This window comes from Lemur catta, chromosome 21 (assembly GCF_020740605.2).
Source record: "Lemur catta isolate mLemCat1 chromosome 21, mLemCat1.pri, whole genome shotgun sequence".
NCBI lineage: Eukaryota > Metazoa > Chordata > Mammalia > Primates > Lemuridae > Lemur > Lemur catta.
In genome coordinates this window covers 16,126,723-16,154,612 of record NC_059148.1, presented here as the reverse complement: position 1 = coordinate 16,154,612, position 27,890 = coordinate 16,126,723, and the positions used below count along the sequence as shown (strand labels likewise).

General features: G+C 52.8%; 1 protein-coding gene across 5 annotated transcripts; it reads left to right on the top strand.

Annotated features, from left to right (window-relative positions):
* Positions 1-1,887: 1,887 nt before the first annotated feature.
* Positions 1,888-18,002, top strand: GAL3ST1 (galactose-3-O-sulfotransferase 1). 5 transcript variants are annotated; one of them, XM_045534471.1, is made up of 3 exons: positions 1,888-1,972; positions 15,638-15,780; positions 16,546-18,002. In XM_045534471.1, exons 2-3 carry the CDS (start codon positions 15,647-15,649, stop codon positions 17,684-17,686), a joined length of 1,275 nt encoding a protein of 424 aa, XP_045390427.1. In that variant the 5' UTR covers positions 1,888-1,972; positions 15,638-15,646; the 3' UTR covers positions 17,687-18,002. The 5 variants fall into 5 exon arrangements, with proteins under 5 accessions (XP_045390427.1, XP_045390424.1, XP_045390425.1 ...); XM_045534468.1 differs by lacking the exon at positions 1,888-1,972 and adding an exon at positions 3,503-3,572; XM_045534469.1 differs by lacking the exon at positions 1,888-1,972 and adding an exon at positions 3,584-3,658.
* Positions 18,003-27,890: the final 9,888 nt, after the last annotated feature.

The window sequence follows — 27,890 nt, the reverse complement described above, 5'->3', positions numbered from 1 at the left end:
TTCATGAGCCTTCCTGAGGTTGGAGAAGGGCCACCCAGCGCCCTGCAGGTATTTGCCAAGGTGGACCTGGGCACTGCTCAGAGCTTGCAGTGTCCAAGGACCCCTCCAGGTCCAGGGATTCCAGAACGGAGGCACAGAGGTTATGGGCTTGAGCCCTGCATCGGTCAGACCTTGGCTCACATTCTAGCCCAGGCATTTTCCCTCTGTGAACTTGCTTCCTCCTGTGTAAATTATTGGTAGAAATTCTGGAATCTTTTCAAAGGGATGTGTTGAGGGTTCAGTGATAACTATGGACTCAGTAGCATTAGGTGTGTAGTAAGGACTTAGTAAACACCAACCCTGATTTTCATCACTTCCTGCTGGAGTTGGCCAAGTAGGGAAAAGCCAGAGCCTGATTTGTGGGAGCCTGAGGTCAGGTGCCTCCCCTGCTTGCTCTTGTGGGCTCGTGGGCAGAATAACGCCCAGCGTGGGCATTGCCAGCAGCCCGACCTGTGACCCTGCACACGCCGGCAGTGCCCCTGCTGAGGCCGAGGGGACATGCCGTTGCCTGGGACTGTGCATCACAGCAGAGCCAGGCTGGAACGCGAGGCTCTGGGTGCTCACTCTGTCCCCTCCCAGGACAGACTCCTCAGGGTGCCCTTGTCCAGAGCTGGGGCCCAGCTGAGGAAGCGTGGGTTTGGAACTGGGCTCCTCCTCCGCATCTAGGCACGTGGGCCTGGCCTTCTGCCTCTCACCGTTTGCTGGCTATGTGGGCAGAGAATGTTTTGGGGGGCAGTGGCTGTAGGCCCATCCTGTGCAGGGGAGAAGGCAAGAGCTTGTGCAGGCTTTGGCCTGGGGAGCAAAGAAGTCTCAGCTGGGTGTCGCAGTGCGGGGGAGGAGAGGGCTACGTGGCATGCCCATGGCCATGGGGTGCGAGTTGCTTTCAGAGCAGGGACAGAGGGTCAGGACCTCTGGAGCCAGAGCCTGCAACCCCAGGGGACAACTCAGGCCTGCCTGGGTGCATGTGCAATCTGGGCCCGCACAGTTGGGGAGCAGGCCCATCAGATATGGAAAATCCCTGACTGCCGTGCTGATGTGGAATTTTCCCCATTCCACAGTCGCCCAGTAATGGCGGGGGCAGTGGGGTTCTGACGTGGCCCATGCCCCACTGGCTGGCCAGCGGGTTCTGTGCTGCCCACAGCTGGAGCTGAGAATTCCTGGCTCTGGGCGTGCATTGTCCCCCATCCTTGGTCCTGGTCCTCTGGGATGAAGGAGGAAAACCTGGACCTGCATGGGGCACCTGAGCTCCGACGGCCCAGCTCAACCCTGACGGGCATCCTAGCGAGGAGGGGTCAGCTGAGACCTCTGGTGGAAAACCAGGTGGAGCTAAGTCTCTTGCCTGAGCTCCCTTCAGGGATCCTGGCGCCTTCCCTCACTCCCATGGGTGCCCAAAATGTGCTGTCCTGGGTCTGCACCGACTGGAGCAGGAGGCCATACCTTCCATCGGATCCTGAGGGCCCCTGGGCCGCGGCTCCACTCCTCCACCTCCCACCCCCCACCAAGCCCCAGGCATCCTCGAGTCCCCTCCTGGGCTGGGGGCTCGGCTGAGCCAAAGGGCCGGCGGCGGGACAATGGCCCTGTTGGCGCGTCGGAGACAAACGGGCCTTGTTGGGCCGGCAGCGGGGGCAGCAGCGTTGCGCTCCAGCGCGCTGAATGCGGCTTCTGTGCGTCTCTAGCAGGCGCGGAGGGGCCGGGCCGGGGCGGGGAGGGGGCCAGGGCCCGGGACGCCCATTGGCCGCGGGGCCGGGGGCCGGGCCAGGCTGGCGGCCGCACCTGGCCGGAGCGGGCGCGTAGCGGCGGCGGGGGCGGGCGCATGGACCAGGCCTGGCGGAGCCGGGGGCCCGGGCGGGTGCGCCCGGCCGCCCAGTGAGCGCCCGGGCGGCGCGGCCCGGGCCGAGCCAGCCACGCTGAACCCAAGGAGGACAGGGACAAGGTATGACCCGGGGTCCAGCACCCACTGCCAGCTTGCACCCTGCCTCAGTCTACCCCCCTGGGGACCCACTCATATTAGCCCAACCCCCAGACTGCTCCAGGGTCTGGGTGCTCCTATCCATTGCCAGAGGGTGGCCGGGCTGGTACCAGGGAGGGCACAGGCTAGTGCTCACGCTGCCCTTGGTTTCTTCCCCTGGCCTCCCCCTTCCAGGGCTTACCCAGTCCCTGAAGGTGGGGTGGGTGGGGCTGGGCTGGATCTGGGAGTGTGTTAATGATTAATCTTGGATGCAGTGGCCTGAGCCCCAGGGAAGGAGGTGCAAAGATCACCCCTCTGCCCATTAGCCCTCCCCAGAAGGGGGCGTTACAGCAGGGGCTGGGGGCCATGGGAAGAGATGGATCCCCCTTGCTGGGGGAAGGCCCTGACCTGTTCCCCAGTGGGAGCAAGACCACCAAGGAGAGGCTTGGGGGTGTGGGGGACAAACACTTGTATTCAGGAGCAGTCCCCTAGGAAATCCCACAGTTCCCGTTTCTTGCGACAATGCCCAGGAAGAGGGTCCAGCTTGGTCTGCCCCTGTGGTGCCACACCAACACTTTGTAACAGCACAGAGCACAGCACAGACTGTGGTCCCTTCCCAATAGGGACAGCCCTCCCCAGCTTCCCAGAGCAGGAGAGGTGATGGGTACACATCTGGCTTCTGTAACTCACACCGGGGGAAGGGGGAGGGAGGGGAGAGAGGGCAGCAGGTCTGACACCTGATCCCCCAAGTGGCCATGGTGACGGGTGCCATGGAAATCCTCCAGACGGGAGAGAGGTGTGGAGAACCGCCTGGTCCAGTTGGGAGTATCCAACCTCTTCCTTTACTGTGGGAGTGACCTGAGGCCCAGAGAGGCTGAGGCTTGGCCAGGGCCACACGGGAGGGTAGGCCTGGGCTGGAGCAGCTCCTAAGCTGCACTGTCCCTTGCCCTGTGAAGGAAGCATTGCTACTTATCCCCATCATCCAGAGGGGGAAACTGAGGCTCAGGGAGATTCAGTGACTTGTCCAAGGTCACACAGTTCAGAGGTGGTAGAGTTGACTCCGTCATAGGAGTCTTGTCCCAGCCTGCCTCTCAGGACCCCAGTCCTACCCAGGACCTCTCTGCCCCTCTGGGGTCCTAGCCTCTTGGATCTGCCTAGGCTGCCCCAAACCCTCAGCTCAGGACCCCTCCCCCCATGCCACCCTGGCTCCCAGCTCCGCCTGACACTCGGGGGCTGGGCAGGCTGCTACCGCGGGAGCAGAGACAACGAAGCCCTGTTCCCAGCTGCCACCTTGGCCTATTCCATTCCCTGCTTCTTGCACAGACAGAGCCCTTCCTGGAGGAAGCTCCCTGTGGACAAAGAATGCCTGCTTCCTGTGCAGCCCCTTCCCTTACGGGTCCGATGCCCTCTTGTCACCCACTAAGGGAGGAGTGTTCCCTTACAGCCCCTCCCGCCAAGTTCTGAGGGACTGGGTGTGCCACCCACTGAAGGAGGCAATGATTAACCTGGGGGAATGATGCACAAATGGTGGAATTATTGGCATGGCAGCAGGCTTGTGAATGGCTCCTGGCTTTGCTTTGACTGGGTGAGGAATATGGACAACCCCTTTTAGGAGCCTCACACCACTCTAGACAAGGTGGGATGGAGCAGAGGTGCCCGGGGGAATTGCAGGTGAGCGGGGATGGTGGGAAGAAGTGGGGGCCCAGAAAACACCTGCTTTCCTGCCTGCCAGTTCCAGCGCAGAGACCAGGTATGGCTTGAGGACCCCTGGGGATCTGATTCCAGCAGGGCACTGACTTGCTGTGGCACCCCGGGCAGGTCCTTGGATGGGGAGGGTGGCCTTCCAAAAGTCTGCAGAGACAGATCCTGCCTCCCCTACCGGGTGGGATTATTAGGATCATAATAACAGTCGGGGCGCTAACAATGAGTGTGTGCCAGGCACTGCAGACACTCTGCATGCCTCACAGCAAGCGAAAACGTCGTAGCACCTCCACTTTTTAGGAAACAGAGGCTCAGAGAGGGAAAGTCACTTGCCCAAGGTCACCTAGCTGGGGCGTGGTGGGGCCGGGATTAGTAACCAGGGCATCTAGGAGTCTCCAGGAGTGGAGAGGTGTGTGGGTGTATCCAGGACATTGTGCTCAGTACCTTTTAAAAACATTGACATTGTTACATATGTCTGTGCCAACAAGTATATATTTTTTAAAAATATCACAGGCATGTTATAAAGTACAGAGAATGATATTACCAACTCCAGCATATGCACCCCTGGGGGCTCTCAGTATTTTTGGAGCTTGGTGAGCCTGTGATTCTCCACTCCCCAGTTAGAGCTACTTTGGGGTTATTCAAATCTGCCCTCCAGAAGGATAATGATTTACCCAAACAAGGCAGTGTAGCAGGAAGAGCTATGGGCTTGCTCTGAGTTCTGGCTTTGCCTTTTAGGCCTTCCACAAGTTACTGAGTCTCAGTTTCCCCACCTGTCACATGGAGCTAGCAGACGACACTGGAAGGAAGGGTCTGTCAAGGGCAAGGGGGGGCTTATCTTTAAAACAACAGAGGCAAATGACCCTGAGAGACAAAAAAGTGCTTTCTGAATCATCACAAACGTTGTCCTTTCAATTGCCAGCCCTAGTATCTATCACCTGGCATCCACACTTCCAGCCAAGGGGGCAATAGGACCAGCTATCAGGGCTGACAGTTGGGAGATGGTCCTGGGAGCCGGCAAGTTGGGGTCCAGCTAAAATGCCCCTCTGGGGTGGTCCTTCCTATCTCTGCTCCAGCACCCCACTCCAGAGGGGCTCAGAGTGAGGAAGCTTCTGGATCCTTGCAAGTAATTTCCTCAGTACTCCCAGAGGGAGGGCCGACCTCTCCCAGCTGCACCTTTAGCTGTGACTTCCCAGCTCCTTCTCTGTCCCAGGCCCCTGTTGCCTCTTCCCTTCTTAGGACACTGAGATTCAGAGAGGGCAGTGTGTCTGCCTCGGCCACACAGCAAGGCAGGGCATGGCTCAGACTAGCCACTTTTCACTCCTTCTCCAGCTAGGCTGCAGTTTTTCAAAATACAAATATCTTTATTTTTTATTTTTTTTCCCCAAACTAATACAGGCTTTTGTTTAAAAAAAAAAAAAGCTATATGTGTGTGTGTGTGTGTGTGTGTGTGTGTGTGTGTGTAGTGTGCGTATGTGTATATGTAGGTATACATGTCATCACAGAATTAAAATGTGTTACAGAAAGTAAGCGGCCCCACTCCCTCCCCAGGTAACCGCTGTTTACAGGTTTTCAGACCCTCATGCACATATACAAATGTACCACTTTTCTTTATATGAATAAGTTCATTCTGGACAGTGTGTTCAAGGCTTAATATTAGGCAACTCTTTTTAACCCCTCTGAGCTTAAGTTTCCTCATCTGCAAAATGGAAATAAAAGCTCCATGGGCATTGGAGGAACTATAAATAATACTACAGCGACCACCTTCGTGTGCCCATCTCAGATCTCTTGTTAGATTATCTTCTTGGAGCATTTTTCCCACAGGTGGAATTGCAGGGTCTGAGGATGGGCACTCTTAGAACTATAATGGTTGCTGTCAAATTTGCACAATGAACAGCACAGGGAGAGTCTTTTTGCTCTACCCTTAAAGCCTCCTCCTGTGTCCCCATGGGATTGCCCTCCAGCATCATGAAACAACCCTGAGAAACCCTCACCCCATCACCTTCCCTGCCAGAGCCCTGTTCCTGTCCGTGCGGGCTGAGGGAGCAGCATGGATGCGTGCCAGCCGGAGAATGGTTCATGGGTCAGCAGAAGTGCCGCAGGCTGTGATGCAGCCAATGGCTATGGCGGCCCTGGCTGCCCTCTTGTCTCCTTGGGGGGGCCCTTCCCTGCCCTGCTCTCATAAGATGGGCTTCCTCTCCATACTCACCCTGTCCCTGGTGATTCCATCTGCTCTCGGGGCCTCAGGTCCCACTTCCATGCCCAGGGCCCCCAATCTCTCCCCCAAGACCTCCCTCCTGTGCTCCAGGCAGGGGATCCTACTGCTCTTGGGACATTCTGTGATTATCCCACACATCCCTCAGACTCAGCGTGTCCTAAGTGGAACCCAGCATCGTGCACCAAACCCCAACCCTCAACCCGGCCCTCTCTCAGCCTCCCCTACTCAGGGACTAGCTCCACGCCCCAGCCAGCCAGTCACCCCAACAGGAACTCTTCCCTCCCCACCTCCACACCCGGTCACCCACCAGAGAGATGCTGCCTGGGCATGGCCTACAGATGGTTCCAGGTCATCTCACTCCGGGACAGCTGTAACAACTACCATCGGGTTCAGCCTGCTCCTCCCGCTCCTTCCCCACCTCTGCAGTTCATTTTCCAAACAGCGGCCCAGTGGGATTCCCTTGTGCTCACTCCTCTGCTGAAGGCCCTCCTGGAGCTCCCTATTGCCCACGGGAACCCCACCAGGCTCCTGAGCAGGCTTCCCGAGGCCACATGTCCCTCCTGCCCGTCTTTCTTTCTGACTGTGCCTCTGATCTTCCCTGGCCACCCAGCCTCTCACAAGCACACATACTGGACACTCTAGGCCAAATATTTGTTAGGTTCTCAATTGCCCTGGGCCTTTTTGCATGTGCTTTTCTCTGTGCCTGGGTCATTCAGGGTAACGGGCAGAATTAGTTAATGCTAGCTGCTGTAACAGACAAGCCCCAAGCTCCAAAAGGCTTACTACAATGGCAGCTTAGTTTTCATAGTCTTGTAATCCAATAGATATTGGTGGGCTCAAGTGCAGACTTGGGCTCCTCCCATCTCCTGGCCCCTGCCACCTCCAGATCCGTGGAGACTGCCCCATTTATCCAGCCAATGGGAAAGGAGACCACAGAGAAGGTCCACCCACCTAACCTCATCAGCTGTCAATCTGCTCACATCCCATTGGCCAAAATTCAGTCAAATGATGACACCAAACTGCAAGGGAGGATGGGAAATGTAGTCTGGCTGTGTGGCCATGGGGAAAAGGGGACTGCCTTTGGAAATCGGAGAACACACTGCAGCTTCTGCCACTGGAGCCCCCTACCCCAGTCCTGAGGCCACACCACAACCCCTTCCCCAGGCTGGATCAGGTGTTTTCTCTGTGCATGTGTCCTCCATCACAGCTCTTGGCTTCTCTGTCTCCCCGCTGAGATTGTGAACCCAGAGCTCCCTGCACAGCGTATTGTGTACTCTAGTGCTGGGCACAGGGCAGGTGCTCAGTAAATCCCTGTGAAATGGATCAATCTAAAACTCTCATGGTCTCAAAAAGATGTTCATGATTTATTGATAGGTGAGAAAAAAGCAAGTTAAAATATCTTCCCCAAAGAGACCCCTGCCATCACCCATAGACTCTATAGGCAGAAAACACATAAGGAGTCTTGGGCCAAAACTTTTTAAAATTTATTTATTTTTTAAATTTTTGTCTGAACATAACAAAGGCCATAAGACCAAAACCTTAATAATGGTGCCCTCTGGGATTGGGCTTCCTTTTTTTTTTTTTAATTCTGTAAAATTTTTAATACAGAGATGGGTCTACGGCCATTCTTGTCGATCTAGGAAGATAAGCAGGGTCGGACCTGGTTAGTACTTGGATGGGAGTCAGCTCTTGCTCAGGCTGCTCTCAAACTCCTGGCCTTAAGCGATCCTCCCGCCTTGGCCTCCCAGAGTGTTAGGATTACAGGCATGAGCCACCCACTGTACCCAGCCTGGGATTGGGCTCTTAAAATTGTCTTCCTTATACTTTTCTGTATTGTCTGAGATTATTCCCCCCCCACCCCCAGCATGTACTGCTTTTATCATTGAAACAAATTTTTTTTGGTTAGGGGAGAACCAGCCAATACCCTGGGAAGAGACCCTTCTGGGAGAGCTGAAGGCACAGGTCCCTGCCCTGGAAATCTTTGCAGCACGTGGCTTGTTACTCTGCCCATGGTCCCACCTTTTGCTCAAGAACTTGATGAGGTTCTCACCCTTCCCCTATAAAATGCAGGAGATAACAGGAGCACTCCTCAGCAAGGATTATGAGGGTACATGATGCATGAAAAGTCCCAAGCATAGGACCGGACCCTGTTTGGTTCAGAGTCCACGCTCATAAACACAGCACCTGCTGTTCAATGCTGGTTCTGCCCTGACTCGCCCCAGTAAAGCAGCTATCAAGCTAGCTCAGCCCAGAAGGCAGAAGTGTCATTGGGATGTTATGACAGAGGAGACAACTCCATGCAAAGTCCCAAACCTGATTCTAGCTTCTGGCACTCAGAGAGATGTGGACTCTGGAAGCTCTGGTATTTCCTGGGTGCTTGGGGGCTGCTCCCAGGCTGGGCAGGGCTTTTATGGAAGAAAGGAGGGTTCAGAGCAAGCTTCAGGTGCCTGCTATTCCCTGGGAGGGGCAGGCAGCTGCCTACCCTGTGAAAGTGCTCAATGTGAGATGAATGTCACAGTAATGATTATTATTGATGGTGACGCTTGGGTCCCTAAAGCCTCCTGCCTAGTCCACGATGGGGCTCAACGTCAGTGCTAAAGGTGGGGTGGAGGAGGCCTTTCTGGGCACAGGTAGACCCCTCTGTCCCTGGAGGAAGCTGAGAAAACCCAAGAGTCCAGTACCTGGGCTGAGCCTGAAGGTCCCTGGGGCTTAGGACCAAGGCACCTAGAAGTGCCTTCTGCCAAAGCCTCGGGAAGAATCAGCCCAAATCCTGCAAAGCTGGTCTGGAGTGTCTAGGCGTCACTGTTTCTCACTCAGGGGTGGAGGCAGGACACACAGGGGCTGCCCAGCATGGATGCTGTATCCTCTCTGATGAAGGACTTGGAGCTCAGGGAGTGAAATGTCACTAGACTCATCTTCCCAGTCTCAGTCAGATGCTCTGCCGCCTGGAAGCCTTCCTGGCTGAGCTGTTGCTCACTCCTCTGGGCTCCCACAGATTCTGGATAAACCTCGGTCCCTGCTTTTATCTCAGCGTCTTTAAATCCTGGCATTTGGCAAATGTGTGTTTGGATTCTGGCTTTGTCTGCTCTCTGCCATCTGTGTGACCTTGGACAAGTGACTTCTCCTCCCTGAGCCTTGGTTTCCTCACCTGGAGAGTGGGGTAACAGTGATGCTTGACTCACATGAGATGCAGTAGGTAGAGCAATTAGCCTCCTTGCCCCTGGTTCCTGCACCTCACTTGGCCTTAGAACCTGTTCTCACTGCAGGGCTCTGCGGTTGCTGTGTCCTTGGCCCAAGGACACTTGGAACCTTGCTGAGCCCTTGGATGAAAAAGCTGCCTAGCTGTTGGGGTCCAGAGAGGGGCGGGCATCGCCCAGGGCTGTCCAGCGAGGGCAGAGGGCCAGGGCACCACCTGCAGGGTGCTGGGGTGAGCCACCTGCTATCCCCAGGGAGGGAACTCATGAATATTCAAACCCACCGAAGTGGGAGGGAGGCAGCCAGCCCCGCTGCTGCTGGGTGTCATTGGAGCATTCCTGTCTCCCAGTGACCGCAGAGGCAGCCTGGGAGTCAGACGTGGCTCAGGCAGGGAGAGGAAAGGGGTGGCCAGCCACAGCCCGAGGTGAGTGTGTCTCCCCTGCACCCCGCACGGGGGTCCCTGGGAGAGTAGGACACCCTGGGACTGAGGCCTGCCTGGTGGCAGCCCTCTAGGCCAGAAGGTTTACCATCCTGGGCTCGGTTTCCCTGTGTGCATGATGTGCGGGGTGAGTCCTGTTTCTCCTTCGCTCCCTGGATGGTATCGGTTCAGCTGAGCAGGAGGATGGTTGGGCCTGGCCTGCTGCCAGCTGTCTGCAACGTGGCTAGGTAATCCAGAGGGGCAGGAATAGATGGGGTGGGCTGGCAAAGAAGGATCATCTGTCCTGAGTGTCTGCCGTTGTCACCACCATGGGCAGAGGAGGCGGGAGAACCAGGTTGTAGTCCTGTCTCTGATGCTGTTGTGCTGGGTGACATCAAGGGCACTCTTGCCTTCTCTGAGGCTCAGCCTCCTTGCCTTTCTGTCTTCCAGCCTGGAGGCTGTGAGGCTGAGGCTACCCTGAGATTGTCCTTGGATCTCGGGCCGCCAGGTGCCTGCCAGCCTCCATCCTGGGCCAGCAGGCACACACCTTGATGGGGCCATGGCTGGGAACCTGGGAGCATAATAATGATGATAATAATGACAATGGTGGCAGGCCGTGCTCAATGAGTGTCAGCTCTGTGCCAGTCCTGGGCTGGGCACTTTCCTTGGAGAAAGCAGAGGATCCTCGTAGCACCCTGCGATGGAGCGAGAGTTAGTAATAGGTTGAGTGTCTCTTATCTAAAATGCTTAAGACCAAGAAGTTTCAGACACATAGCTGGACGGTAGTTTTATTTTTCCCTTAGGGATACTGAATAAACTTCATGTTATGAGCCTGTGTTTTTTTGTTTTGTTTTGTTTTTTTGATACAGAGTCTCGTACTGTCACCCTGGGTAGAGTGCAGTGGTGTCATCATAGCTCATTGCAGCCTCAAACTCCCGGGCTCAAGCGATCCTCCTGCCTCACCCTCCCTAGTAGCTGGGACTACAAGTTGCGCCACCACGCCTGGCTAATTTTTCTATTTTTTCATAGAGACAGGGTCTCACTCTTGCTCAGGCTGGTCTCCAACTCCGAGCTCAAGCGATCCTCCCACCCCGGCCTCCCAGAGCCAGGGCTGCCTGGCCTCTTATACTCTTTTTAATGCCTGTAGGATCTTTAGTGATATGCTCATGTTCTTTCCTAACGTTGGTGACTTGTGAAGTCTTTCTTCCTCCCCCCACTGGCCACCTGGATCAGTCTTGCTAGAGGTTTATTCATTTTGTCATTTTTTTTTAAAAGGACATATTTTACCTTTTATTATTTTCTCTATTGTACTTTTTTCCTAATTCATTAATGCCTGCTTAACTGTATTACTTCTTTCTACTTTCTTTGGACTTAATATGCTGTTCTCCTCTAAATTTTTGAGACTAGATGGTTTGTTTTTTCAGCCTTTTCTAATATATGTATTTAAGGCTATACATTTTTTTCTAAACACAGGTTTAGCTGTATCTTCTATTTTGTGCTGTTGTATTTTCAATATTAGTCACTTCAAAATACTTTTAAAGTACATTATGATTTGGTTTTTTTTTTTGAGACAGAGTCTTGCTCTGTCGCCCTGGGTAGAATGTAGTGGCGTCAGCATAGCTCACTGCAACCTCATACTCCTGGGCTCAAGTGATCCTCCTGTCTCAGCCTCCCAGGAAGCTGGGACTACAGGCACATGCCACTAGGCCTGACAAGTTTTTCTATTTTTAGTAAAGACGGGGTCTCGCACTCCTGACCTCAATCAATCCGCCCGCCTCGGCCTCCCAGAGTGCTGGGATTACAGGCGTGAGCCACCGCGCCCGGCCATGGCTGCCACCCATCACATAAGGTCAGATGTGGAATTTTCCACTTGTGTCATGTCGGCACTCAAAAAGTTTCTGATTTTGGAGCATTTCGAATTTCAGATTTTTGGATTAGGGATACTCAACCTATATCATCATTTTGGAGGAGAAATCAAGACTCAGAGAGGGGCACAGTTTTGCCTAGGACACACAGCAAGGAAACTATTGAGCTGGGATTCAAAACCAGGACTCTGGGCCCAAGGTGCTGGTTTCTTGTGGCCCTCACATGTGTGACTCTCACACATGTGCTCCTGCACCCATGTGACTGTCACATGACTTCCATGTTTTACACTTTTACTCGTGGGGGCTTTTACATACATGTAGCTCACAGGGATAACCCCGGCCTGTAGGTCTCACACAGGGACTGTCTCCTATGTGGCTATCAGCAAAGTGTTGTCTACCTGGACCTTTGTCCCCATCCACACTCTCTGCCCAGGCCCCAGAGTCCTGGCATGTTCTGCTTTGAGGTTCAGGGGGGGTCATTCATCAAACATTCACCAGGTGCCAGGCATAAGGAGCTCAGGCATGAGTCACCATCAGGCTCTCACGCAGCTGAGCACAGAGGGGACCTCTCCTCCTGCATGCTTGTGCACCAAGACTAGGTGTGCTCAGTAGCAAGGATAAAAATTAATATGCATTGATCACCTCTGGGGTGCGTTCATTCTCTCATGAGGATCTCATGGCCTCCTGCCTATTTTCTCTCAAGCCAGGCTCCTGGCTGCCAGCCAGCCTCGGTCTACCCCTGTCTCAGTCTGCCCAGGGGCTCTGCCTGTGATCACAAAGGGCCCTGTCTGCCCTGATCCTGCTGTTGTGTACCCATTGTACACATGAGGAAACTGAAGCTCAGAAAGGGTGAGCTTCATGCCCAAGTTCCTAGAAGCCAGACCCTGTCCCGCTCCTGGGACAGAGCTCCTCGTCCACACCTCCACCTTCTGTGCTGGAACTTGCAGTGTGCACACTTTCCTTCAGTCCTTCCTTCCTTCCCGTGGGCTTGGGGCTGGGCATGGGACACACCAGGCAAGGGCTCCCATGGATGAGGCAGGAAGCTGTCGACAGACCCAGGCTCCAATTCTTGCTCTGCCCCTGCCTTGTTGAGTGACCCTGGGCAAGTCATGGACGGCACCTCCTGGAGCCTCAGTTTCCCCTATCTGCAAAATGGGTGTGACAGTGGGGTAGAGTAGTATCTGCTTAGTGGTCGCTGAGTGGAGCCAGTTAGATGCTCTGGAAAAGCCCCACGCAGGGCCTGGCTCATAACAGGGGCTCAGAATGAAACCAGAGGGTGGGATGGCCCAAGATTCAGTAGCTGGTGAGACTCAGCACACAGCAGGGGTCTGGCAAGGTTTGAGGAAGCCCAAATGGGAAAATGAACAATCTGTGAGAGATGCGGGGGGCGGGGGGGGGCGTGTCCTGGGCGGAGCCAGGTGCACCCTGCTTGGTGGCTCCAGGAGGCTGGTCTGCCCCCTGCTGCCCAGCCTGGCGACCCCAGAACTTCCACCACTGCAGCCTCCCAGAGTTCTAGAAACTACCCTGGTGAGTGTGGCTGTGGAGCAGGGGCGGGCCCTCGGGATTTGCTGAGGGCCAGCCTGGGGAATCCCAACCCCTCCTCATTTTGAAGTCAGAGAAACTGAAGCCCAGGGTCACTCTGGGTTTGGAGCCTGCCCTAGGGCTCTGTCCTGTTTTCTGCTGGGTCCCTGGAAGTAGGAGGCTGACAAGGGCCCTTGAGGCTGGGGTAGGTTGTGAGGCAGGTCCCCAGGGGCTAAGGAAGGGTGCAGCTCACCCTCTTCCAGTGATAGCGATGTGCTGGTGGCTTTGCCCACCTGCTCCATCTCAGGAAAGTTCCCAAGAGCCCAGCTAGAGGGACTACCAGCTTCCCCATTTTACAGATAAGAAACTGGGACTTCACAGAGCTTGACTGAAGTCACCACGCTGGACAGAAACACAGGCCTGGGGGCTCCAGAGCCTGAGGTCCCTTCCCCTCCTGGGGCCCCTCCAAGCCCGACCACACTGGCCCATTTACCCCACCTCGCAAGCTTTATGATTTGTTATTTAAATGTGTTAAATATAATTTATTGCCTTTTTTTTTTTTAGAGCTTCTCATGAGGCTGGTTGATATTGCCTTTTTTTTTCTGATTCAAAAATCAATACATGCTCCCTTTAAAAATGCAACCGTTACAGAAATGCATAATATAGAGACCTATTCCCTTAAACCTCTCCCCAAGCTGTGCACTGTTAAAATTTAGAATACTGCCCTCCAATGGCTCTTTTCCAGGCCTGCATGTGTATTTCCCTGTATACATATATGGATGGGGGCGGGGAGGTGCATCTTGTTCTAGAACTTTCTTTTTTCACACAAATAGATCATAGTGTGTTTTTAGCTTTGCCTTGTTTTTTTGTGTGTGTGTGTTTGTTTTTAACATATACAGATGACTCCTTCAGAGAATGGGTCTTGATTTATGTAATGGTCGCTTGCTCGTGGACACTGAAGTTTTTTCTAATTTTTTTCCATTTCTGACCAAGCTGCGGTGAATACCTTTGCACACATGATTTTGCACACTTGCCCAAGGGTTTCTGAAAAACAGTGGAAAGTCAGAGAGCTTGTACCTTCCTCCTTTGACAAAACCGTGCTCTGGTAACACTCTCGAGCCACCCTCGCCCCCTCCCAGCCCCGTCCTTCCAGAGTGAACAAGGGTATCCCATTGTCACGAGGGAGCTCACAGCAACCTCAAACTCCTGGGTTCAAGCGAGCCTCCTGCCTCAGCCTCTGAGTAGCTGGGACTACAGGCATGTGCCACGAGGCCTGGCGAGTTTTTCTATTTTTAGTAGAGACAGGGTCTCGCTCTTGCTCAGGCTGGTCTTTGAACTCCTGAGTTCAAGCGATCCGCTCACCTCGGCCTCCCAGAGTGCTAGGATTACAGGCATGAGCCAATGCACCCAGTCTCAAAGTCCCTCTTACATAGTTTGTTCCTCTGCAGTTTGTCTCTTCATGTCCTTTCTTGTGAGGAGAAATTTCTAGATGATGAGCAGAGAACTCAGACATTGGTGCCAGCTGGGTGGGTGGGCCTGGAGTGTCCCTTCTCTGGGAAGAAGTTTGTAGGTGCCTTGGGTAACTTTTCCAAGGTGTAGTGTGTGGGACCGTCCCCTAAGCAGGCTGTCTGGCTTCTGCCCCCAGGGACAGTGATGATGTGCCATGCTTATAGTCATGGGGCAGCATGTGTGACCTTCTGTGGCCTCAGTGGCCCAGGACCCAGTGCAGCATGAGCCAGGACTGCAGTGGAAAGTTTGGGGCCCTGGCTTTGCAGCTAAGGAGGGGGGTAAGGCCCCCCAAGCCCCAGCCCTCTCCTGGACTCCAGTTCCTCAGCCTGAACTGGCCCCGTTACAGCCCACGTCTCAGTGCCCTGCCGATAGGCTTGTCACATTTTGACCACTCCTCCCCCTCAACAAATAAACAAACAACAACAACAACCAGAGGATGCCCAGTTAAAATTGAAGATTGAATAATTTTTCGTATAACTATGTCCCATGCAATATTTGGGGCATACTTATACTAAAAAAATTCCATTCGTGGTTTATTTGAAATTCAAATTTAACTAGGCAAGCCTGCCTGCTGGCAGTGGGAGAGGGCTTGGATGTGTGCACAGAGGCCTGGTCTGCCGTGTGACCTGGGCCTGCTTCCACCTCTGAGCCTCAGTTTCTCCATCTGCTGCCCCTACAGACCCTAGGGGCACGGGGGCCCGGGGAGGAGAGATGAGGAGCCTCACCCGGGCCGCTGTGGGAAGGGCGGCGCAGGGACAGGTGCAGCTGGCTGGGCCTTCTGAAAGGTGACAGATCCAGGCCCCAGGGAGCCCCTGGCCCAGGCCTGGGGGTCACAGGGCACTGGAACAGGGTCTTCTTTTCTTTCTTACTTAGAAAAGTATTTCATTAGGAAGCCCCAAAAAGGCATAAGAACTAAAGTAATGAATACTCTCGTACTCCTGTAGCTTAGAAGTTAAAACAGAACCAGGCAGCAGAAGCTTCTCCCTGCCCCGTCCCCCAGCCTTTCTTTGAATTGCTTCACCCACTGTCTGTGTGTGCAACCCTGTCGCTGTCTCTCTCTGTGTTTGTCTCTGTCTCCAATGTCTCTCTGTCCCTGTTTGGACCTTGGGGGGTGGGGCACAGAGCCACCCTACGCAGGTCCCAGCTACCAGGCCTGGGGCAGCCGTAGGGGCCCCCTGGGGCCGGCCTGCTGACACTCGCCCGCTCTGTGCTGCCCCCTGCAGGTGCCTGAGATGCCGCCACCTCCGCAGAAGAGGCGCTGGGAGTCCATGGCCAAGGGGCTGGTGCTGGGCGCTCTCTTCACCAGCTTCCTGCTGCTGCTGTACTCCTACGCCGTGCCCCCGCTGCACGCGGGCGTGGCCTCCACGTGAGTGGCCTGGCTGGGCAGCCGCGGGTGGGCAGTGCATTTCCCAGAGCACCTGCCCCAATGATCCTGGGTAGCCACCCTGCACCATGCTGTGCCAGACAGAAATTCACTGAGGGCAGAACTCACTGAGTAGCCCCAGGCCTCAGTGTGCTCATCTGTGAAGTGGGGTAATAACAGAGCGTTCCTCATGGATCATGAGAATCAAGTATCACAGTGTGTGTACGGGATTACCGCCATCTAAGGCTCCAACAGGGCCACGGTAGGGGATGACTTGTCCAAGAGCACCCAGCTGGCACAGGGCCCAGATTCAGACTGGCTCCTGCCTCCAGGCTATCCCACCTCCTCATGGGACCGCTCAGTGCAGACCGGGTGCAGCCTGTGCCCTCAGTTGGTGGTATTAGTTGAACTGGAGAAAATTGCTGATAACTGACCATTTTTGGCCTACAACATGGCCATTTCATGTGGTCCAACCTAATACTAATTCATGATAAATGTACGATGCGGTGGCCATGAATGAGACCTGCGTGCCTTGTGTCACTTTGACCTCACACCAAAACCACCAAAAGGTCCTGTTATTTTCCCCATTTTGCAGATGCGGAAACTGAGGCCAGAGAGCCCAAACCACTGCCCCAGGCGTTCCCAGCTCCCTGCCACCACTGTCCCCAACAACCCTGCTCTCCAGGGGTACCAGGGCCGGGTGTGCTGAGTCCTGAGGGCCCCAGCAGCAGCCCCCTGAGACTGTCCCCATTGCTGTGTCCCCAGCAGGACCCCGGAGGCCGACGCGCCCTGCTCTCCTGCCCCGGGTGAGCCAGAGGCGGTGACTTGGGCCAACGGCTCCGCGGGAGGGTGCCAGCCGCGGCGCGACATCGTGTTCCTGAAGACGCACAAGACGGCCAGCAGCACGCTGCTCAACATCCTGTTCCGCTTCGGCCAGAAGCACCGGCTCAAGTTCGCCTTCCCCAACGGGCGCAACGACTTCGACTACCCGGCCTTCTTCGCCCGCAGCCTGGTGCGGGACTACCGGCCCGGGGCCTGCTTCAACATCATCGGCAACCACATGCGCTTCCACTACGACGAGGTGCGCGGCCTGGTGCCTCCCAACGCCACCTTCATCACGGTGCTCCGCGACCCCGCCCGCCTCTTCGAGTCCTCCTTCCACTACTTCGGGTCCGTGGTGCCCCTCACGTGGAAGCTCTCGAGCCGCGACAAGCTGGCCGAGTTCCTGCAGGACCCCGATCGCCACTACGACCCCAGCGGCTACAACGCGCACTACCTCCGAAACCTGCTCTTCTTCGACCTGGGCTACGACAGCGGCCTGGACCCCGGCAGCCCGCGGGTGCAGCAGCACATCCTGGAGGTGGATCGCCGCTTCCACCTGGTGCTCCTGCAGGAGTACTTCGACGAGTCGCTGGTGCTGCTGAAGGACCTGCTGTGCTGGGAGCTGGAGGACGTGCTCTACTTCAAGCTCAACGCCCGCCGCGACTCGCCCGTGCCGCGCCTCTCGGGGGACCTGTACCGGCGCGCCACGGCCTGGAACATGCTGGACGCGCTCCTCTACCGCCACTTCAACGCCAGCTTCTGGCGCAAGGTGGAGGCCTTCGGGCGGGAGCGCATGGCCCGCGAGGTGGCCGCCCTGCGCCGAGCCAACGAGCGCATGCGGCGCATCTGCATCGACGGCGGCCGGGCCGTGGACGCCGCCGCCATCCAGGAGTCGGCCATGCAGCCCTGGCAGCCGCTGGGCATCAAGTCCATCCTGGGCTACAACCTCAAGAAGAGCATCGGGCAGCGGCACGCGCAGCTGTGCCGGCGCATGCTCACTCCCGAGATCCAGTATCTGATGGACCTCGGGGCCAACATGTGGATCACCAAGCTCTGGAAGCTCATCCGGGATTTTCTGCAGTGGTGACATCCCCGCGGGCCAGCGGCCTGCGCGCCCACTCCCTGGGGAGGGGCTGAGCAGGGTCCCTCTGGTGCTGGCCTCCCTCTGCCCCTCCTGGTGCCCCCTCGGACTCCCGGGGTGAGGTGGGGCTGTCAGCGGGACGCAGCCAGCCAGGACTGGGCCCACAGCGCACAGAGAGGGCCTAACCGAGATCAGTATTTGACTAATTATGCCTTTTTTTTTATTAAACCCCCTTCCCTCCAAAAAAGAATGTTCTATTTCCTGCCTCCCCTTAAAGGAGAGACCTCAGAAGTAAAGGAATTTGATGTTGTGTTTTTGTTAATCAGCCTCAGTGGTGGTGACTGCAGGGGCCCCAGGGTGGGGTGGGGTCCCCAAGAGAGCAAGCACAGGGGTGCCCATGAGAGTGTCTGTGGGCAGAAACCGATGGGGGTGTGTGTGTGTGTGTGTGTGTGCACGCGTGCGCGAGATCATCCCAATGAGTACACCAGTAGTTCACGGTGAGCACTGGTTGTGTGCCTGACACTAGGCTAAGTGCTTTGTGGGTGTTAATTCATCTTCACCAACACTCAGCAACATGGAAACTAGTAATATCTCATGCTAGAGAGGAGGAAGGGACCTCAGAGAGGGAAAGTCGCCGGGCCAAGATCACAGAGCAAGAAAGTGAGAGGACTGGAGCAGGTGGAAGGTGTGGCCAGCTAGGACAGTCAGAGAGAGAGCGAGAGGTGGGAACACTCAGTGGGGCCTCGGGCAGCAGGCCCTGGGCCCAGGCTAAGGGCTTCTTGTGAGATCTCATTAATCCTCACAATAACCCTTTGAGGCAGGCACAATTACATCCTGTTTTACAGATGTGGGCACTGACATTCTGAGAGGGGAAGGGACTTGCTTGAGGTCAGACCCAGGACTCAAAACAGGGACCCCAAATCCTTTCCATGTTCAGTGCCTGCAGCCCCCATCCCTGTTGGAACCTCTGCTGGCTCCTAGCCCTCCCACTGCTACTGCCCCCCACAAGGCTGTCTCACACATTTGCTTGTGCATCGGGCTTCCCCCCCTCCACCCTGGGATTCCATTTAATCCGAAAAATATTTAGTATCCACCAAATCTCTGTTGTGTCCCCCAGCCCTGATCTGTCCCTGAGCATACAGCAGTCAAGTTGGCCTTGTGCTCCTACGACTCATGTCCAGAAGGGAAAATGGCCACTGAGCAACTAAGGCAGGCCAGGTATTACTGACCAGAGTGGGGATGTGCCCAGGGGGACAGGGGCCCTTTCTGGGACACAGGACTTTCAGGCTTCCAACTAGGAGCTGACATCGGGGCCTGAATGGCAGAAACCACAGCCAAGTAACTCTTTATTTGAGACCTATTTGTGCCAGCCTCCACGCCAGGTGCTTGCACACCTTATCCAAACATCTACTACCTACTAGAACAAAGGTCAGAGAGGTTAAGTGACCTACCCAGAGTCACACAGCTAATTATTGCCAGAGCCAGACTTCAAACCCATAATCTTAACCCCTGGACTGAGGTTAATCATGCCTCCTGGGAGTGAGCTTCCAGCCCAAGCAGGGTGGGGAGGAGTTAGCGTGACTGACTGTCCCAGTTTTTTCAGACTGTCCTGGTTTTAGCATTGAAAGTCCCACATTGCAGGCAGTCCTAGGCAACCTGGACCATTGGTCACCCTAAGAGAGGTTTGAACCCACAACACCTTGTAGCCACTGCCTGGACCTTTATAATGTTTTTGTTTGTTTGTTTTTGTTTTTGTGGCAAGAAACAATGTTCTTTGCAGCATACCTTGAAGTCTTTATTTAATTCGTATGGAGAATTAAGCAAAACAAAACAAAAAACTGACAGTAGCTAAGACTATTCATGGGAAAAAATGTCACTGACCCCAAATTCATGAGATAATTTCCCCCCACTTTTATTTACCAAAGATAGACATATGCTTGCCTACTGGGATAAAAAAATATAGACATCTAATTTAGTGTATAATATGATAATATCCTGGGTTTAAGGAATCCCATGGTAATTATGTCTCCTTGGACCCCTAAGGGCTGAGAAATGCTAGTAATATTATGATTACATACATACATAATATAATACATTATATATTATCACATTATTATTATTGTTATTGGCATTTCTAGGCCCTCCAAGAGGAACAAATCTGGCAGACAGTAGATGCCTGGAATATAAATTACTATTTGCCTGGTTTATTCTAAGAGCATTACAGTTATTAACTCATCTATCAATATGATTAATATTTTAATACGTAGTTGCCAGGCACTGAGCTCTGTATCCAGCTCTGTGTCATGTGGACACACAGGTGATCCCTTTTGCTGCCCCGAGGAGGTGATTGAGACTTAAAGGCTGAGCAACCAGCCCAGGATCACGGAGTCAGGCAGCCACAGAGGCAGGATGCAAACCCAGGTAGATCCAAGGCCAAGGCCAGGGCTCTAGGGCTGCCCCAGCCTCAGGACTGAAGTCCCTTCTGCAGCTGAAACTGTGGGTCTCCAAGGGGCTTTGGCTGCTTGTTGCGTGCAGCAGCCAGACTGCACTTGGGGCACCTGGGCACCAGAGGGCGTCACAGTGCAAGTTTGGTCTAGTCCAGCCCTGACATTCCTGGCTGGGTGCAGGCTGGAGACCCCAGGAAACTAATACCCTGGCCATGCCCTGCCCCTGCCCTGGGTCTGGCTTCTGCCCCTCACCGGGACCGCACCTGGCCCCCCTCCCCCAGGCTCACCCTTATGCGCCATCCTCCACCTGCAGCCCGAGGCCTCTGTGGTCCCCACCGCCTTGGGCAGAAGCTAAGCTGTTGCAACTGTGGCTTCACACAGGCTGTTCCCTCTACTGTGAGGCCCCCTTCCCTTTGCACGCCTAACATGGCTCCGTGTTTTCCAAACAAGCTCTGCCACCTCCTCCTGGCATCCTTCCCTGACACCCAGCCCCCGGGCTGGTTTAAGTCCTTTGGGCTCCCTGCTGGCACCCCAAACACCCCAAACACCTGGGTCTAGTCCCCCTGTGCCTTTCAATGTCTGCATGGGACCTGGGGCAGGTGGTCTCCCTTCTGTTGGGCCCCAGTTCCCTCATCTCTTTTTAGGGAACTAGATTTTCTCCCCTGCTCACCTTTCAGGGTTGTCATACTGCCCAAATGAAGTCGATGTGGTAACCAGCACTCCTCCCCACCCCCCCACCCCTGGGACCAGGTGAAACCACTTGGGGCTTAGCCGTTCTTCAGTTGAAGCCTAGTTGAATGGCTTCCAGTTTGGGGCAATTATTAATAAGGCTGTTTGTAGGAAAACAGCATTAAAAAGTCTCCTGCCTTTTGTTTCAATGAATCTGAGTTCGATTGCCATTGGGCTCTTTTCCATATTATAATAGTTATCATTGAATAAAGTCTGTCTTCACTGCCTTTAACTCATGTCTGGCTTTGTTTCTCTTTGACATTACCAAATTGGATAGTGCAGATACAGGATGTAGCCATCATTGTGGAATGTTCTATTGGGCAGCCCTGGATAGCATGATGGCATTATCAGGTCTTCTAAAGAGAGGCCACCTGATCCTTCCTCTCGTGGGAGATGACTCCTCCAAATAGTTCAACCAATGAGGCAGAATATTAAAGAAGCAAATCACACCAATGGCTCGTAATAACAGGATATAGCATGAAAAGACATTTTGGAGGAGGAAAGGGGTATATTAGCTGGTAAACAAACAAACCCACCCTACATAAAAGGCATGAACTTGAAAAGTCTGATTGAGGTAACAAGTTTAACTATAAATAGTAAATTCGGCCTAATAATTATCAGCTTAGGTTTTAATCACCTTGGGAGAAGCCCCCAGGTTCCACGTCCCCCAAGTCTAGAGTCAATTGGTCAATAACTCAAAGTTGTAACACCAAAAAATATCTAACCACAATTTTATTTTTTCATTTGGGTCTATTCAGATTACAACTCCAACACAGTAGTAAACCACTAACTTTGAAACTCAAGGAAGGTGCCAGAGTACATGGCTGTAGCCCTGGGGCTACCCTATAGGGAGGTATAAAAGCAAAAATAGAAATAATCGATTAACAAATTAATTTTAGGAGGGATGTTTAGGTACAGACTTAAATGTAACGGTAGTACAAATTTTTGGAATCATTGGATTTCTGCATTTGCTGTTCAAGATGTTGGACGTGCTCAAAAGAATCGGCTGTAATGAATTTGTAATTTACAAGCAGGGCATAACTAACTTCCCTGCACCCTTGATATTCCCTGCATGAGCTTGCCGACAGCCCTGGTGTGGAACAGAGGTGACGCACTGACCTCTCCATTCTACAGCTTGCTCCTGCCACACCCACCACAAGTCTTTGCAATAGACTCCAGGCTGGTTTCCCTGCTCTGAACGTCTGCTGTCCCCAGGTCATTCTTCACACTGGGCCCAGGGTTATCTCCTGGACACTGGTGGAATCACATTGCTCTCTTCGTCTAAAACCTTCAATGGCTCCCCATCACTGAGAGGGGATGGCCCAAAGCCCCCAGCATGGCCCAGAATTCCTTGGTCTGACCTCAGTCTTCCAGAGCACACTGCCCTCATGGTGTCTCTCTTCCCCCTCACCTGTGTGAGTTTCTTTGGGTGGTCGCCTCTGCCTAGAATGTCCTCCTCTAATTTCTACCATAGAGGCCTCATCCAAATGCCATCTCCTCCAGGGGACATTCCAGGACCACCTAGTTCAGTGCTGTAGCTTAGATCTCTCTTAGAACACTCTATCTTCATTCAGGGAGCTGGGACAGGTGGTAGTTCAGGACAAGGCCTTGGGTCTAGACAGTTAAGGATTCAAATTCTGTCTCTGGCTTTTACCAGCCTCAGTCTCTGCATGTGTCAAATGGGACCACATCTACAAGAATGAACACAGCATATATGGCCCAAGCCTTCATGTTGTGGTCAGAGAGCCACAACCAGCACTGTGTAATGACAGCAGTGCTCTGGAAAAGGAGAAGTAGGGTTCTGTTGGAGCATTTGACTAGGGGATCAGAGGAGGTGAGGAGTCAATAACTAGGCAGTGTTGGGTCAAGTCAGAAGGAACAGCATGTGATGTGCAAAGGCCCTGTGGCAGGAGAGAGTAGTAAGGGGAGATGGATATAGCACCACACTCTCCCAACCTGGCCCTCCATGGCTTGGGAAGGGTCAGGGACCTCCTGGCTTTTGTAGGGAAAGAAAGACAGAAATCCAAGGGTGGCCTCAGGGCCCCAGACCCCAAACCCACCTCTGTCCCAGGTATTTAGGGCAGTTGGTCAGGCTCCCCTTGCCCACTCCTCTTTCTCCCAGGCCCTTCCTAAGGAGAAGGGCCACACCAGGCCCCGGCTTGTCTCTCGGGTCACCCTGAGCTGGTGGGGAAAGCCAAAGAAACTCCTCCTGACTAGGCCCTGGAGCCTAATCTCCATGAGTCAGGCCCAGGTGTGAGGCCACCGTGCCCCGGGCACCTGTGTCAGGCAGACATTCTTTCCCAACTCTCTGCCCACAATCCTACATATTTGGAGGGGTACCCAGGGGCATCTGTCCGGTCAACACGTCCACAGGGAGGGACAGATGTAGCCATGATGTGGGCACAGAGCCTCCGACAGGGGCTCCTGCAAAGCCTCATCTCACTCCCCACAATGCAGATGCCACTCACCCCAGAGAGTGTCCTTCGGTTGGCAGGTCACAGGCTTTAATTGGGACTGGCAGCAGGGCACCTTGGTCAATGAGGGGGTGCTGGAAATATTTGGAACACTCGGAAGGTGGGAAGGCACAGCACCAATGTGAGTGGGCGGCAAGGTGTGGGCTGCAGGCTGCACACCGTGACAACACCGTGACAACACCGTCATCACAGACCAGTCTCTCAGCTCTCGGGTCAGGAGGGACGGAGGGCGTGAAGAGGAAGGCCAGAGGAGAAGGAAGGACACACAGTGGAAGAGCAGGGTCATCAGAGGCTGGCAGAGGTGCCCATGTGCTGCAGGCTCGGGGAAGGATGCCTGGCTGGTATTGGAAAGACAGAGACTCGCAGGTGACCTGAATCCATAGGGACTCAGCAGGCAGAAGGACATGGCATAGTGACAAGCGCCTGGCCCTGCACCAGCCTGCGTGGGGTCCAATCCTGGTTTTGTTGCTTGCTGGCCAGGAGACCTCAGGAGGCTCTTTGAGCTTCACTGCCCCAATCCATAAAGGGGAACCACAACAGTGCCTGCACCAGGGCACGGTCCAGGGTTAGATGAGCTAACTGCACTGTCCCATATGGCAACGGCTCCCCCGTCTGTCACCGTGCTAGGGCTGCCCTAACAAAGTGCCCCACGCTGAATGGCTTAAACTACAGCATTTTGATCTCTGTCAGTTCTGGAGACCAGAAGTCCAAGATCAAGGTGCCAGCAGGGTTAGTTCCTTCTAGGGACTGTAGGAAGAATCTGTTCCATGCCGCTCCTCCAGCTTCTCATGGTTTGCTGGCAATCTTTGGTGCTCCTTGGCTGGTGGAAGCATCACCTCCATCTCTGCTTTCATGTTCACATGGCATTCTCCCTCTGTGCTTGTCTGCATCCAAATGGCCCCTTTTTATGTGGTTGTACTGGAGGAGGGACCCACTCTACTCCAATATGACCTCTACTTACATCTGCAATGACCCTGTTTCCAGGCAAGGTCACATTCTGAGGTCCTGGGGATTAAGACTTCAATGTATGAATTTTAGGGGGACATGATTCAACTCGTAACACCGCATGTGGCTTATCGAACACTCGAAGTGTGGCTAGTCGAAATTAAAATGTGTTGCATTAAACACACACTGGATTTTGAAGACTTGGTACAAAAAAAAAAGGAATGAATGATCTCTCACTATTAATTAATTATTAATGAGATGATTAATCTCATTTGTTAGTCATATTGATCACATAATAAAATGATAATGTTTTGGATATATTATTAAAATGAATTTTTATGTGGCTGCTAAGGATACTTTTTTCTTTCTTAGAGACAGAGTCTTGCTCTCTCGCCCAGACTAGAGTGCAGTGGCACCATCATAGCTCACTGTAACTTTGAACTCCTGGGCTCATGGGTTCCTCCCACCTCAGTCTCCTGAGTAGCTAGGACTACAGGAACATGCCACCATGCCCAGACAATTTTTAAATTTTTTTGTAGAGACAGGGTCTTGCTATATTGCCCAGGCTTGTCTCGAACTCCTGGCCTCAGGTGATCCTCCCGCCTCAGCCTCCCAAAGTGCTGGGATTACAGGTGTGAGCCACCACACCCGGCCTGCTAAAGAATTTGAAGTTATCTGTGTGGCTTATATTATTTTTCTATTGGATAGCACTGAGCTAATATTTACAGACTCTCAGAGCAGGGCCCGGTAACTAGAAAGTGCCTATAAGTGCTAGTTAAATAAAAGCTTCTCTTTGGAAGTGACTTGTTACCTGTGGCATTTTTAAATATGACTTTTCCCATGCCTCAGAAACTAGCAAAAGGTAGGCCATCTCTACAGAAAAGAAAGTGTAAAAATTAGCCGACTGTGGTAGTATGTGCCTGTAGTCCCAGCTACTCGAGACACTGAGGTAGGAGGATTCCTTGAGCCCAGGAGTTCAACGTTACAGTAAGCTATGATTGTGCCACTGCACTCCAGCCTGGGTGACAGAGTGAGACCTTGTCTCTTAACTAAATACATAAATAAAAACTAGGAAAAGTTGGGGCTAATTCCTTTTCTTGTCCAGACTTTCTTTTACTGAGTAAGTTTTGGTTTACATTCCAGAAACGTAAGTCACCTGCTATGTGGTCCTATCTTTTCCAAATTGTTTTGTGGTATTTTTTCCATGTTGTTGTAAACTCTTCATCAATCCCATTAAACACCCTAGTTTACTTAAAAATTATATCCAATTTTCCTGTTAACAGAGCACTAACAACTAGAAGCTTAAAGATATTTTCTATCGGGATTAGTGTTGGGCAAAGTGGTAAAATATTTAAGGATGCTAATGTGTATTTTCAAGTAGTTGCCAAGAAAAGCTGAGTTAATTTACGCTCCTGCCAGCCATGTATGAATGTCTCCATTTTACCAACTTCTAACTGACTTTATTATCATTTATTTTTTTAAAAAAATTATGTGCGTGTGTTTTATTTGGCGTTTTTGCTGATTTGTCAGAGAAAAAAATATCTCATTGCTTAAATACACGTTTCTTTGATGACCCTGGAGATCAAGCATTTATTCACTTGATAAATGCACCCTGTGCGTTTTGTTGTCTGAGAATTGGTGCTTTGAGTTCTTTGCCCATTTGTTTCTTAATGCCTTACTATTCATATCTTTCTTATCAACTTGTATGAGTTCTTTATAAAGATATCAACATTCGTACATTTTCTTTTTCCCAAATTCGCCTCAGCAAACACCGACTTAATGCCTTCATTCTGTGTCTTATTTAACAGACTTTTGTATTTTTATGTAGTTAAATCATTTTCCCTTTCCCTTCTGTCATTGCTTTTAAGCACTAACCATACCCTTCCAGAGATGGGGTGTCATTTTTACTTTCTTTTAGCACTTTTTTTTATGTGATTTCTTTTTTTTTTTTTTTTAAAGATTTACAATCCCTCTAGGGCAAATGCTGTTCAAAAGAAATATAATACAAGTCACAAATGTGAGCCACACATGTAATTTTATATTTTTTTTGGTGGCTACATTTTTATAAAACAAAAAGGATAGGCAGAACACAGGATTTTTAGCACATGAAACTATTCTGTACGATACTGCAATGGTGGATACATGTCATACATTTGTCAAAAGCCATAGAATATACAACCCCAAACATGAACCCTAATATAAACTATGGACATTGGGTGATAATAATGGGTCAGTGTAGGTTCATTGACTGTAACAAATGTGCCACCCTGGCACCGGAGGTTGCCCATGTGTGGGGACAGTGGACACATGGGAACTCTATGCTTTCTGCCCAATTTCACTATGAACCTAAAACTGCTCTAAAAAATTAAAGTTTATCAATTTTATAACGTTCAAAATTATTTAAAAAAGTCAAAACAAACAGGTGAAATGAATGATATATTTTATTTATCACAATACATTCAAAAATATCATTTCAACATGGAATCACTTACATAAAATTAACAAAATCGTTTACCTTTTTTTTGGTACTAACTCATCCAAATTTGGTTTCTATTTTACACTTAACAGTACATCTCTCATCTCCATTCTCATTCGTGAGGAGCCATGTTTTCAGGGCTCAACAGTCACACGTGGCTCATGGCCACTGGATTGGTCACCTCCCGCCTAGAACTTGGTCTGACCCCATGGGAGGACAGAGGGAAGAAGTTCCAGTGGCCTGGGTTACTGGTCCCTTCACCTGCCCCTTCCCACCTGCACCTCGCTTGAAAATTCACAGCCTGCCACTTGTGTTTTCTCACCTTTCCCAGTGTGACCTCCACCTGGCTCTCTTTTGTTAGCCACTACCACCCCTTGGCTTCCCAAACCCTCTGTCACTCCACCCCCGGTTTCCATCCGTCCTCCGTGGCCACCTCCCACATGGCCTTCCCACTGTGGAGCCTACTCAGGAGCTCACCACCTGGGCCATCCCAGATGTCCACCCCTGCAGCTCCCAGCTCTGGTGACAGCCTCAATAATAATAAAGTTATGAAACTATACTCCTAGCAGCCAACACCTACTGAGCGACAGTGCCAGGTGTTCTGCTAAGCCAGGGTGCACCATCTTCCCTAATCCTTCCGGCCATCTCGAGGGCTGGAACCATTCTGCACAGAAGGGCTCTCCCAGGAACAGTGACAGGGCCCAGCCTGTGTTCAAGGTCAGGGGTGGGAGCTTCCGGGTTCCTTAGGCAAAAGGCCTGGGGACGTCCTAGAAGGTTGAGCCAGGTTTATAAGAAGTTCCTCCATTTTGCTTAGAAGGGAATCCTGGTGTGTTCCTGAAACGTGCCCACGTGTCCCTTAGGCACCTCTCCCCAGCCCCGCCCCCGGGATCCAGCTGTTGCCCTTGCAGTGAGGAAGCCCCCAGGTGGGGACCGCCTGCTGCCCCAGACTCCAGTGGGCGCTCTGGAACCCCTCTCGGGGCGAGTCACCTCCCTGCTCCAGGCAGGGTGCGCTTGGCGACCGACCGTGGAAAAAAACCTCCGAGGGGAGGCGAGAGCCCGGCAGGGCGGGGCAGGGCAGGCCCAGCTGCTCATCAGCCCGGGCGGGACCGACATCTGGTCCTGCCCTGCAAACGCAGGCG

What these genes read in the sequence shown, in the direction of transcription:
- GAL3ST1 (XM_045534468.1), top strand. Translation starts at nt 3,504, where the DNA reads ATGCACAAATGGTGGAATTATTGGCATGGCAGCAGGCTTGTGAATGGC. An exon ending in CCTGGCTTTGCTTTGACTGG is followed by an intron (nt 3,573 to 15,637) that starts GTGAGGAATATG and finishes TGCCCCCTGCAG; the next exon opens with GTGCCTGAGATGCCGCCACC. An exon ending in CACGCGGGCGTGGCCTCCAC is followed by an intron (nt 15,781 to 16,545) that starts GTGAGTGGCCTG and finishes TGTCCCCAGCAG; the next exon opens with GACCCCGGAGGCCGACGCGC.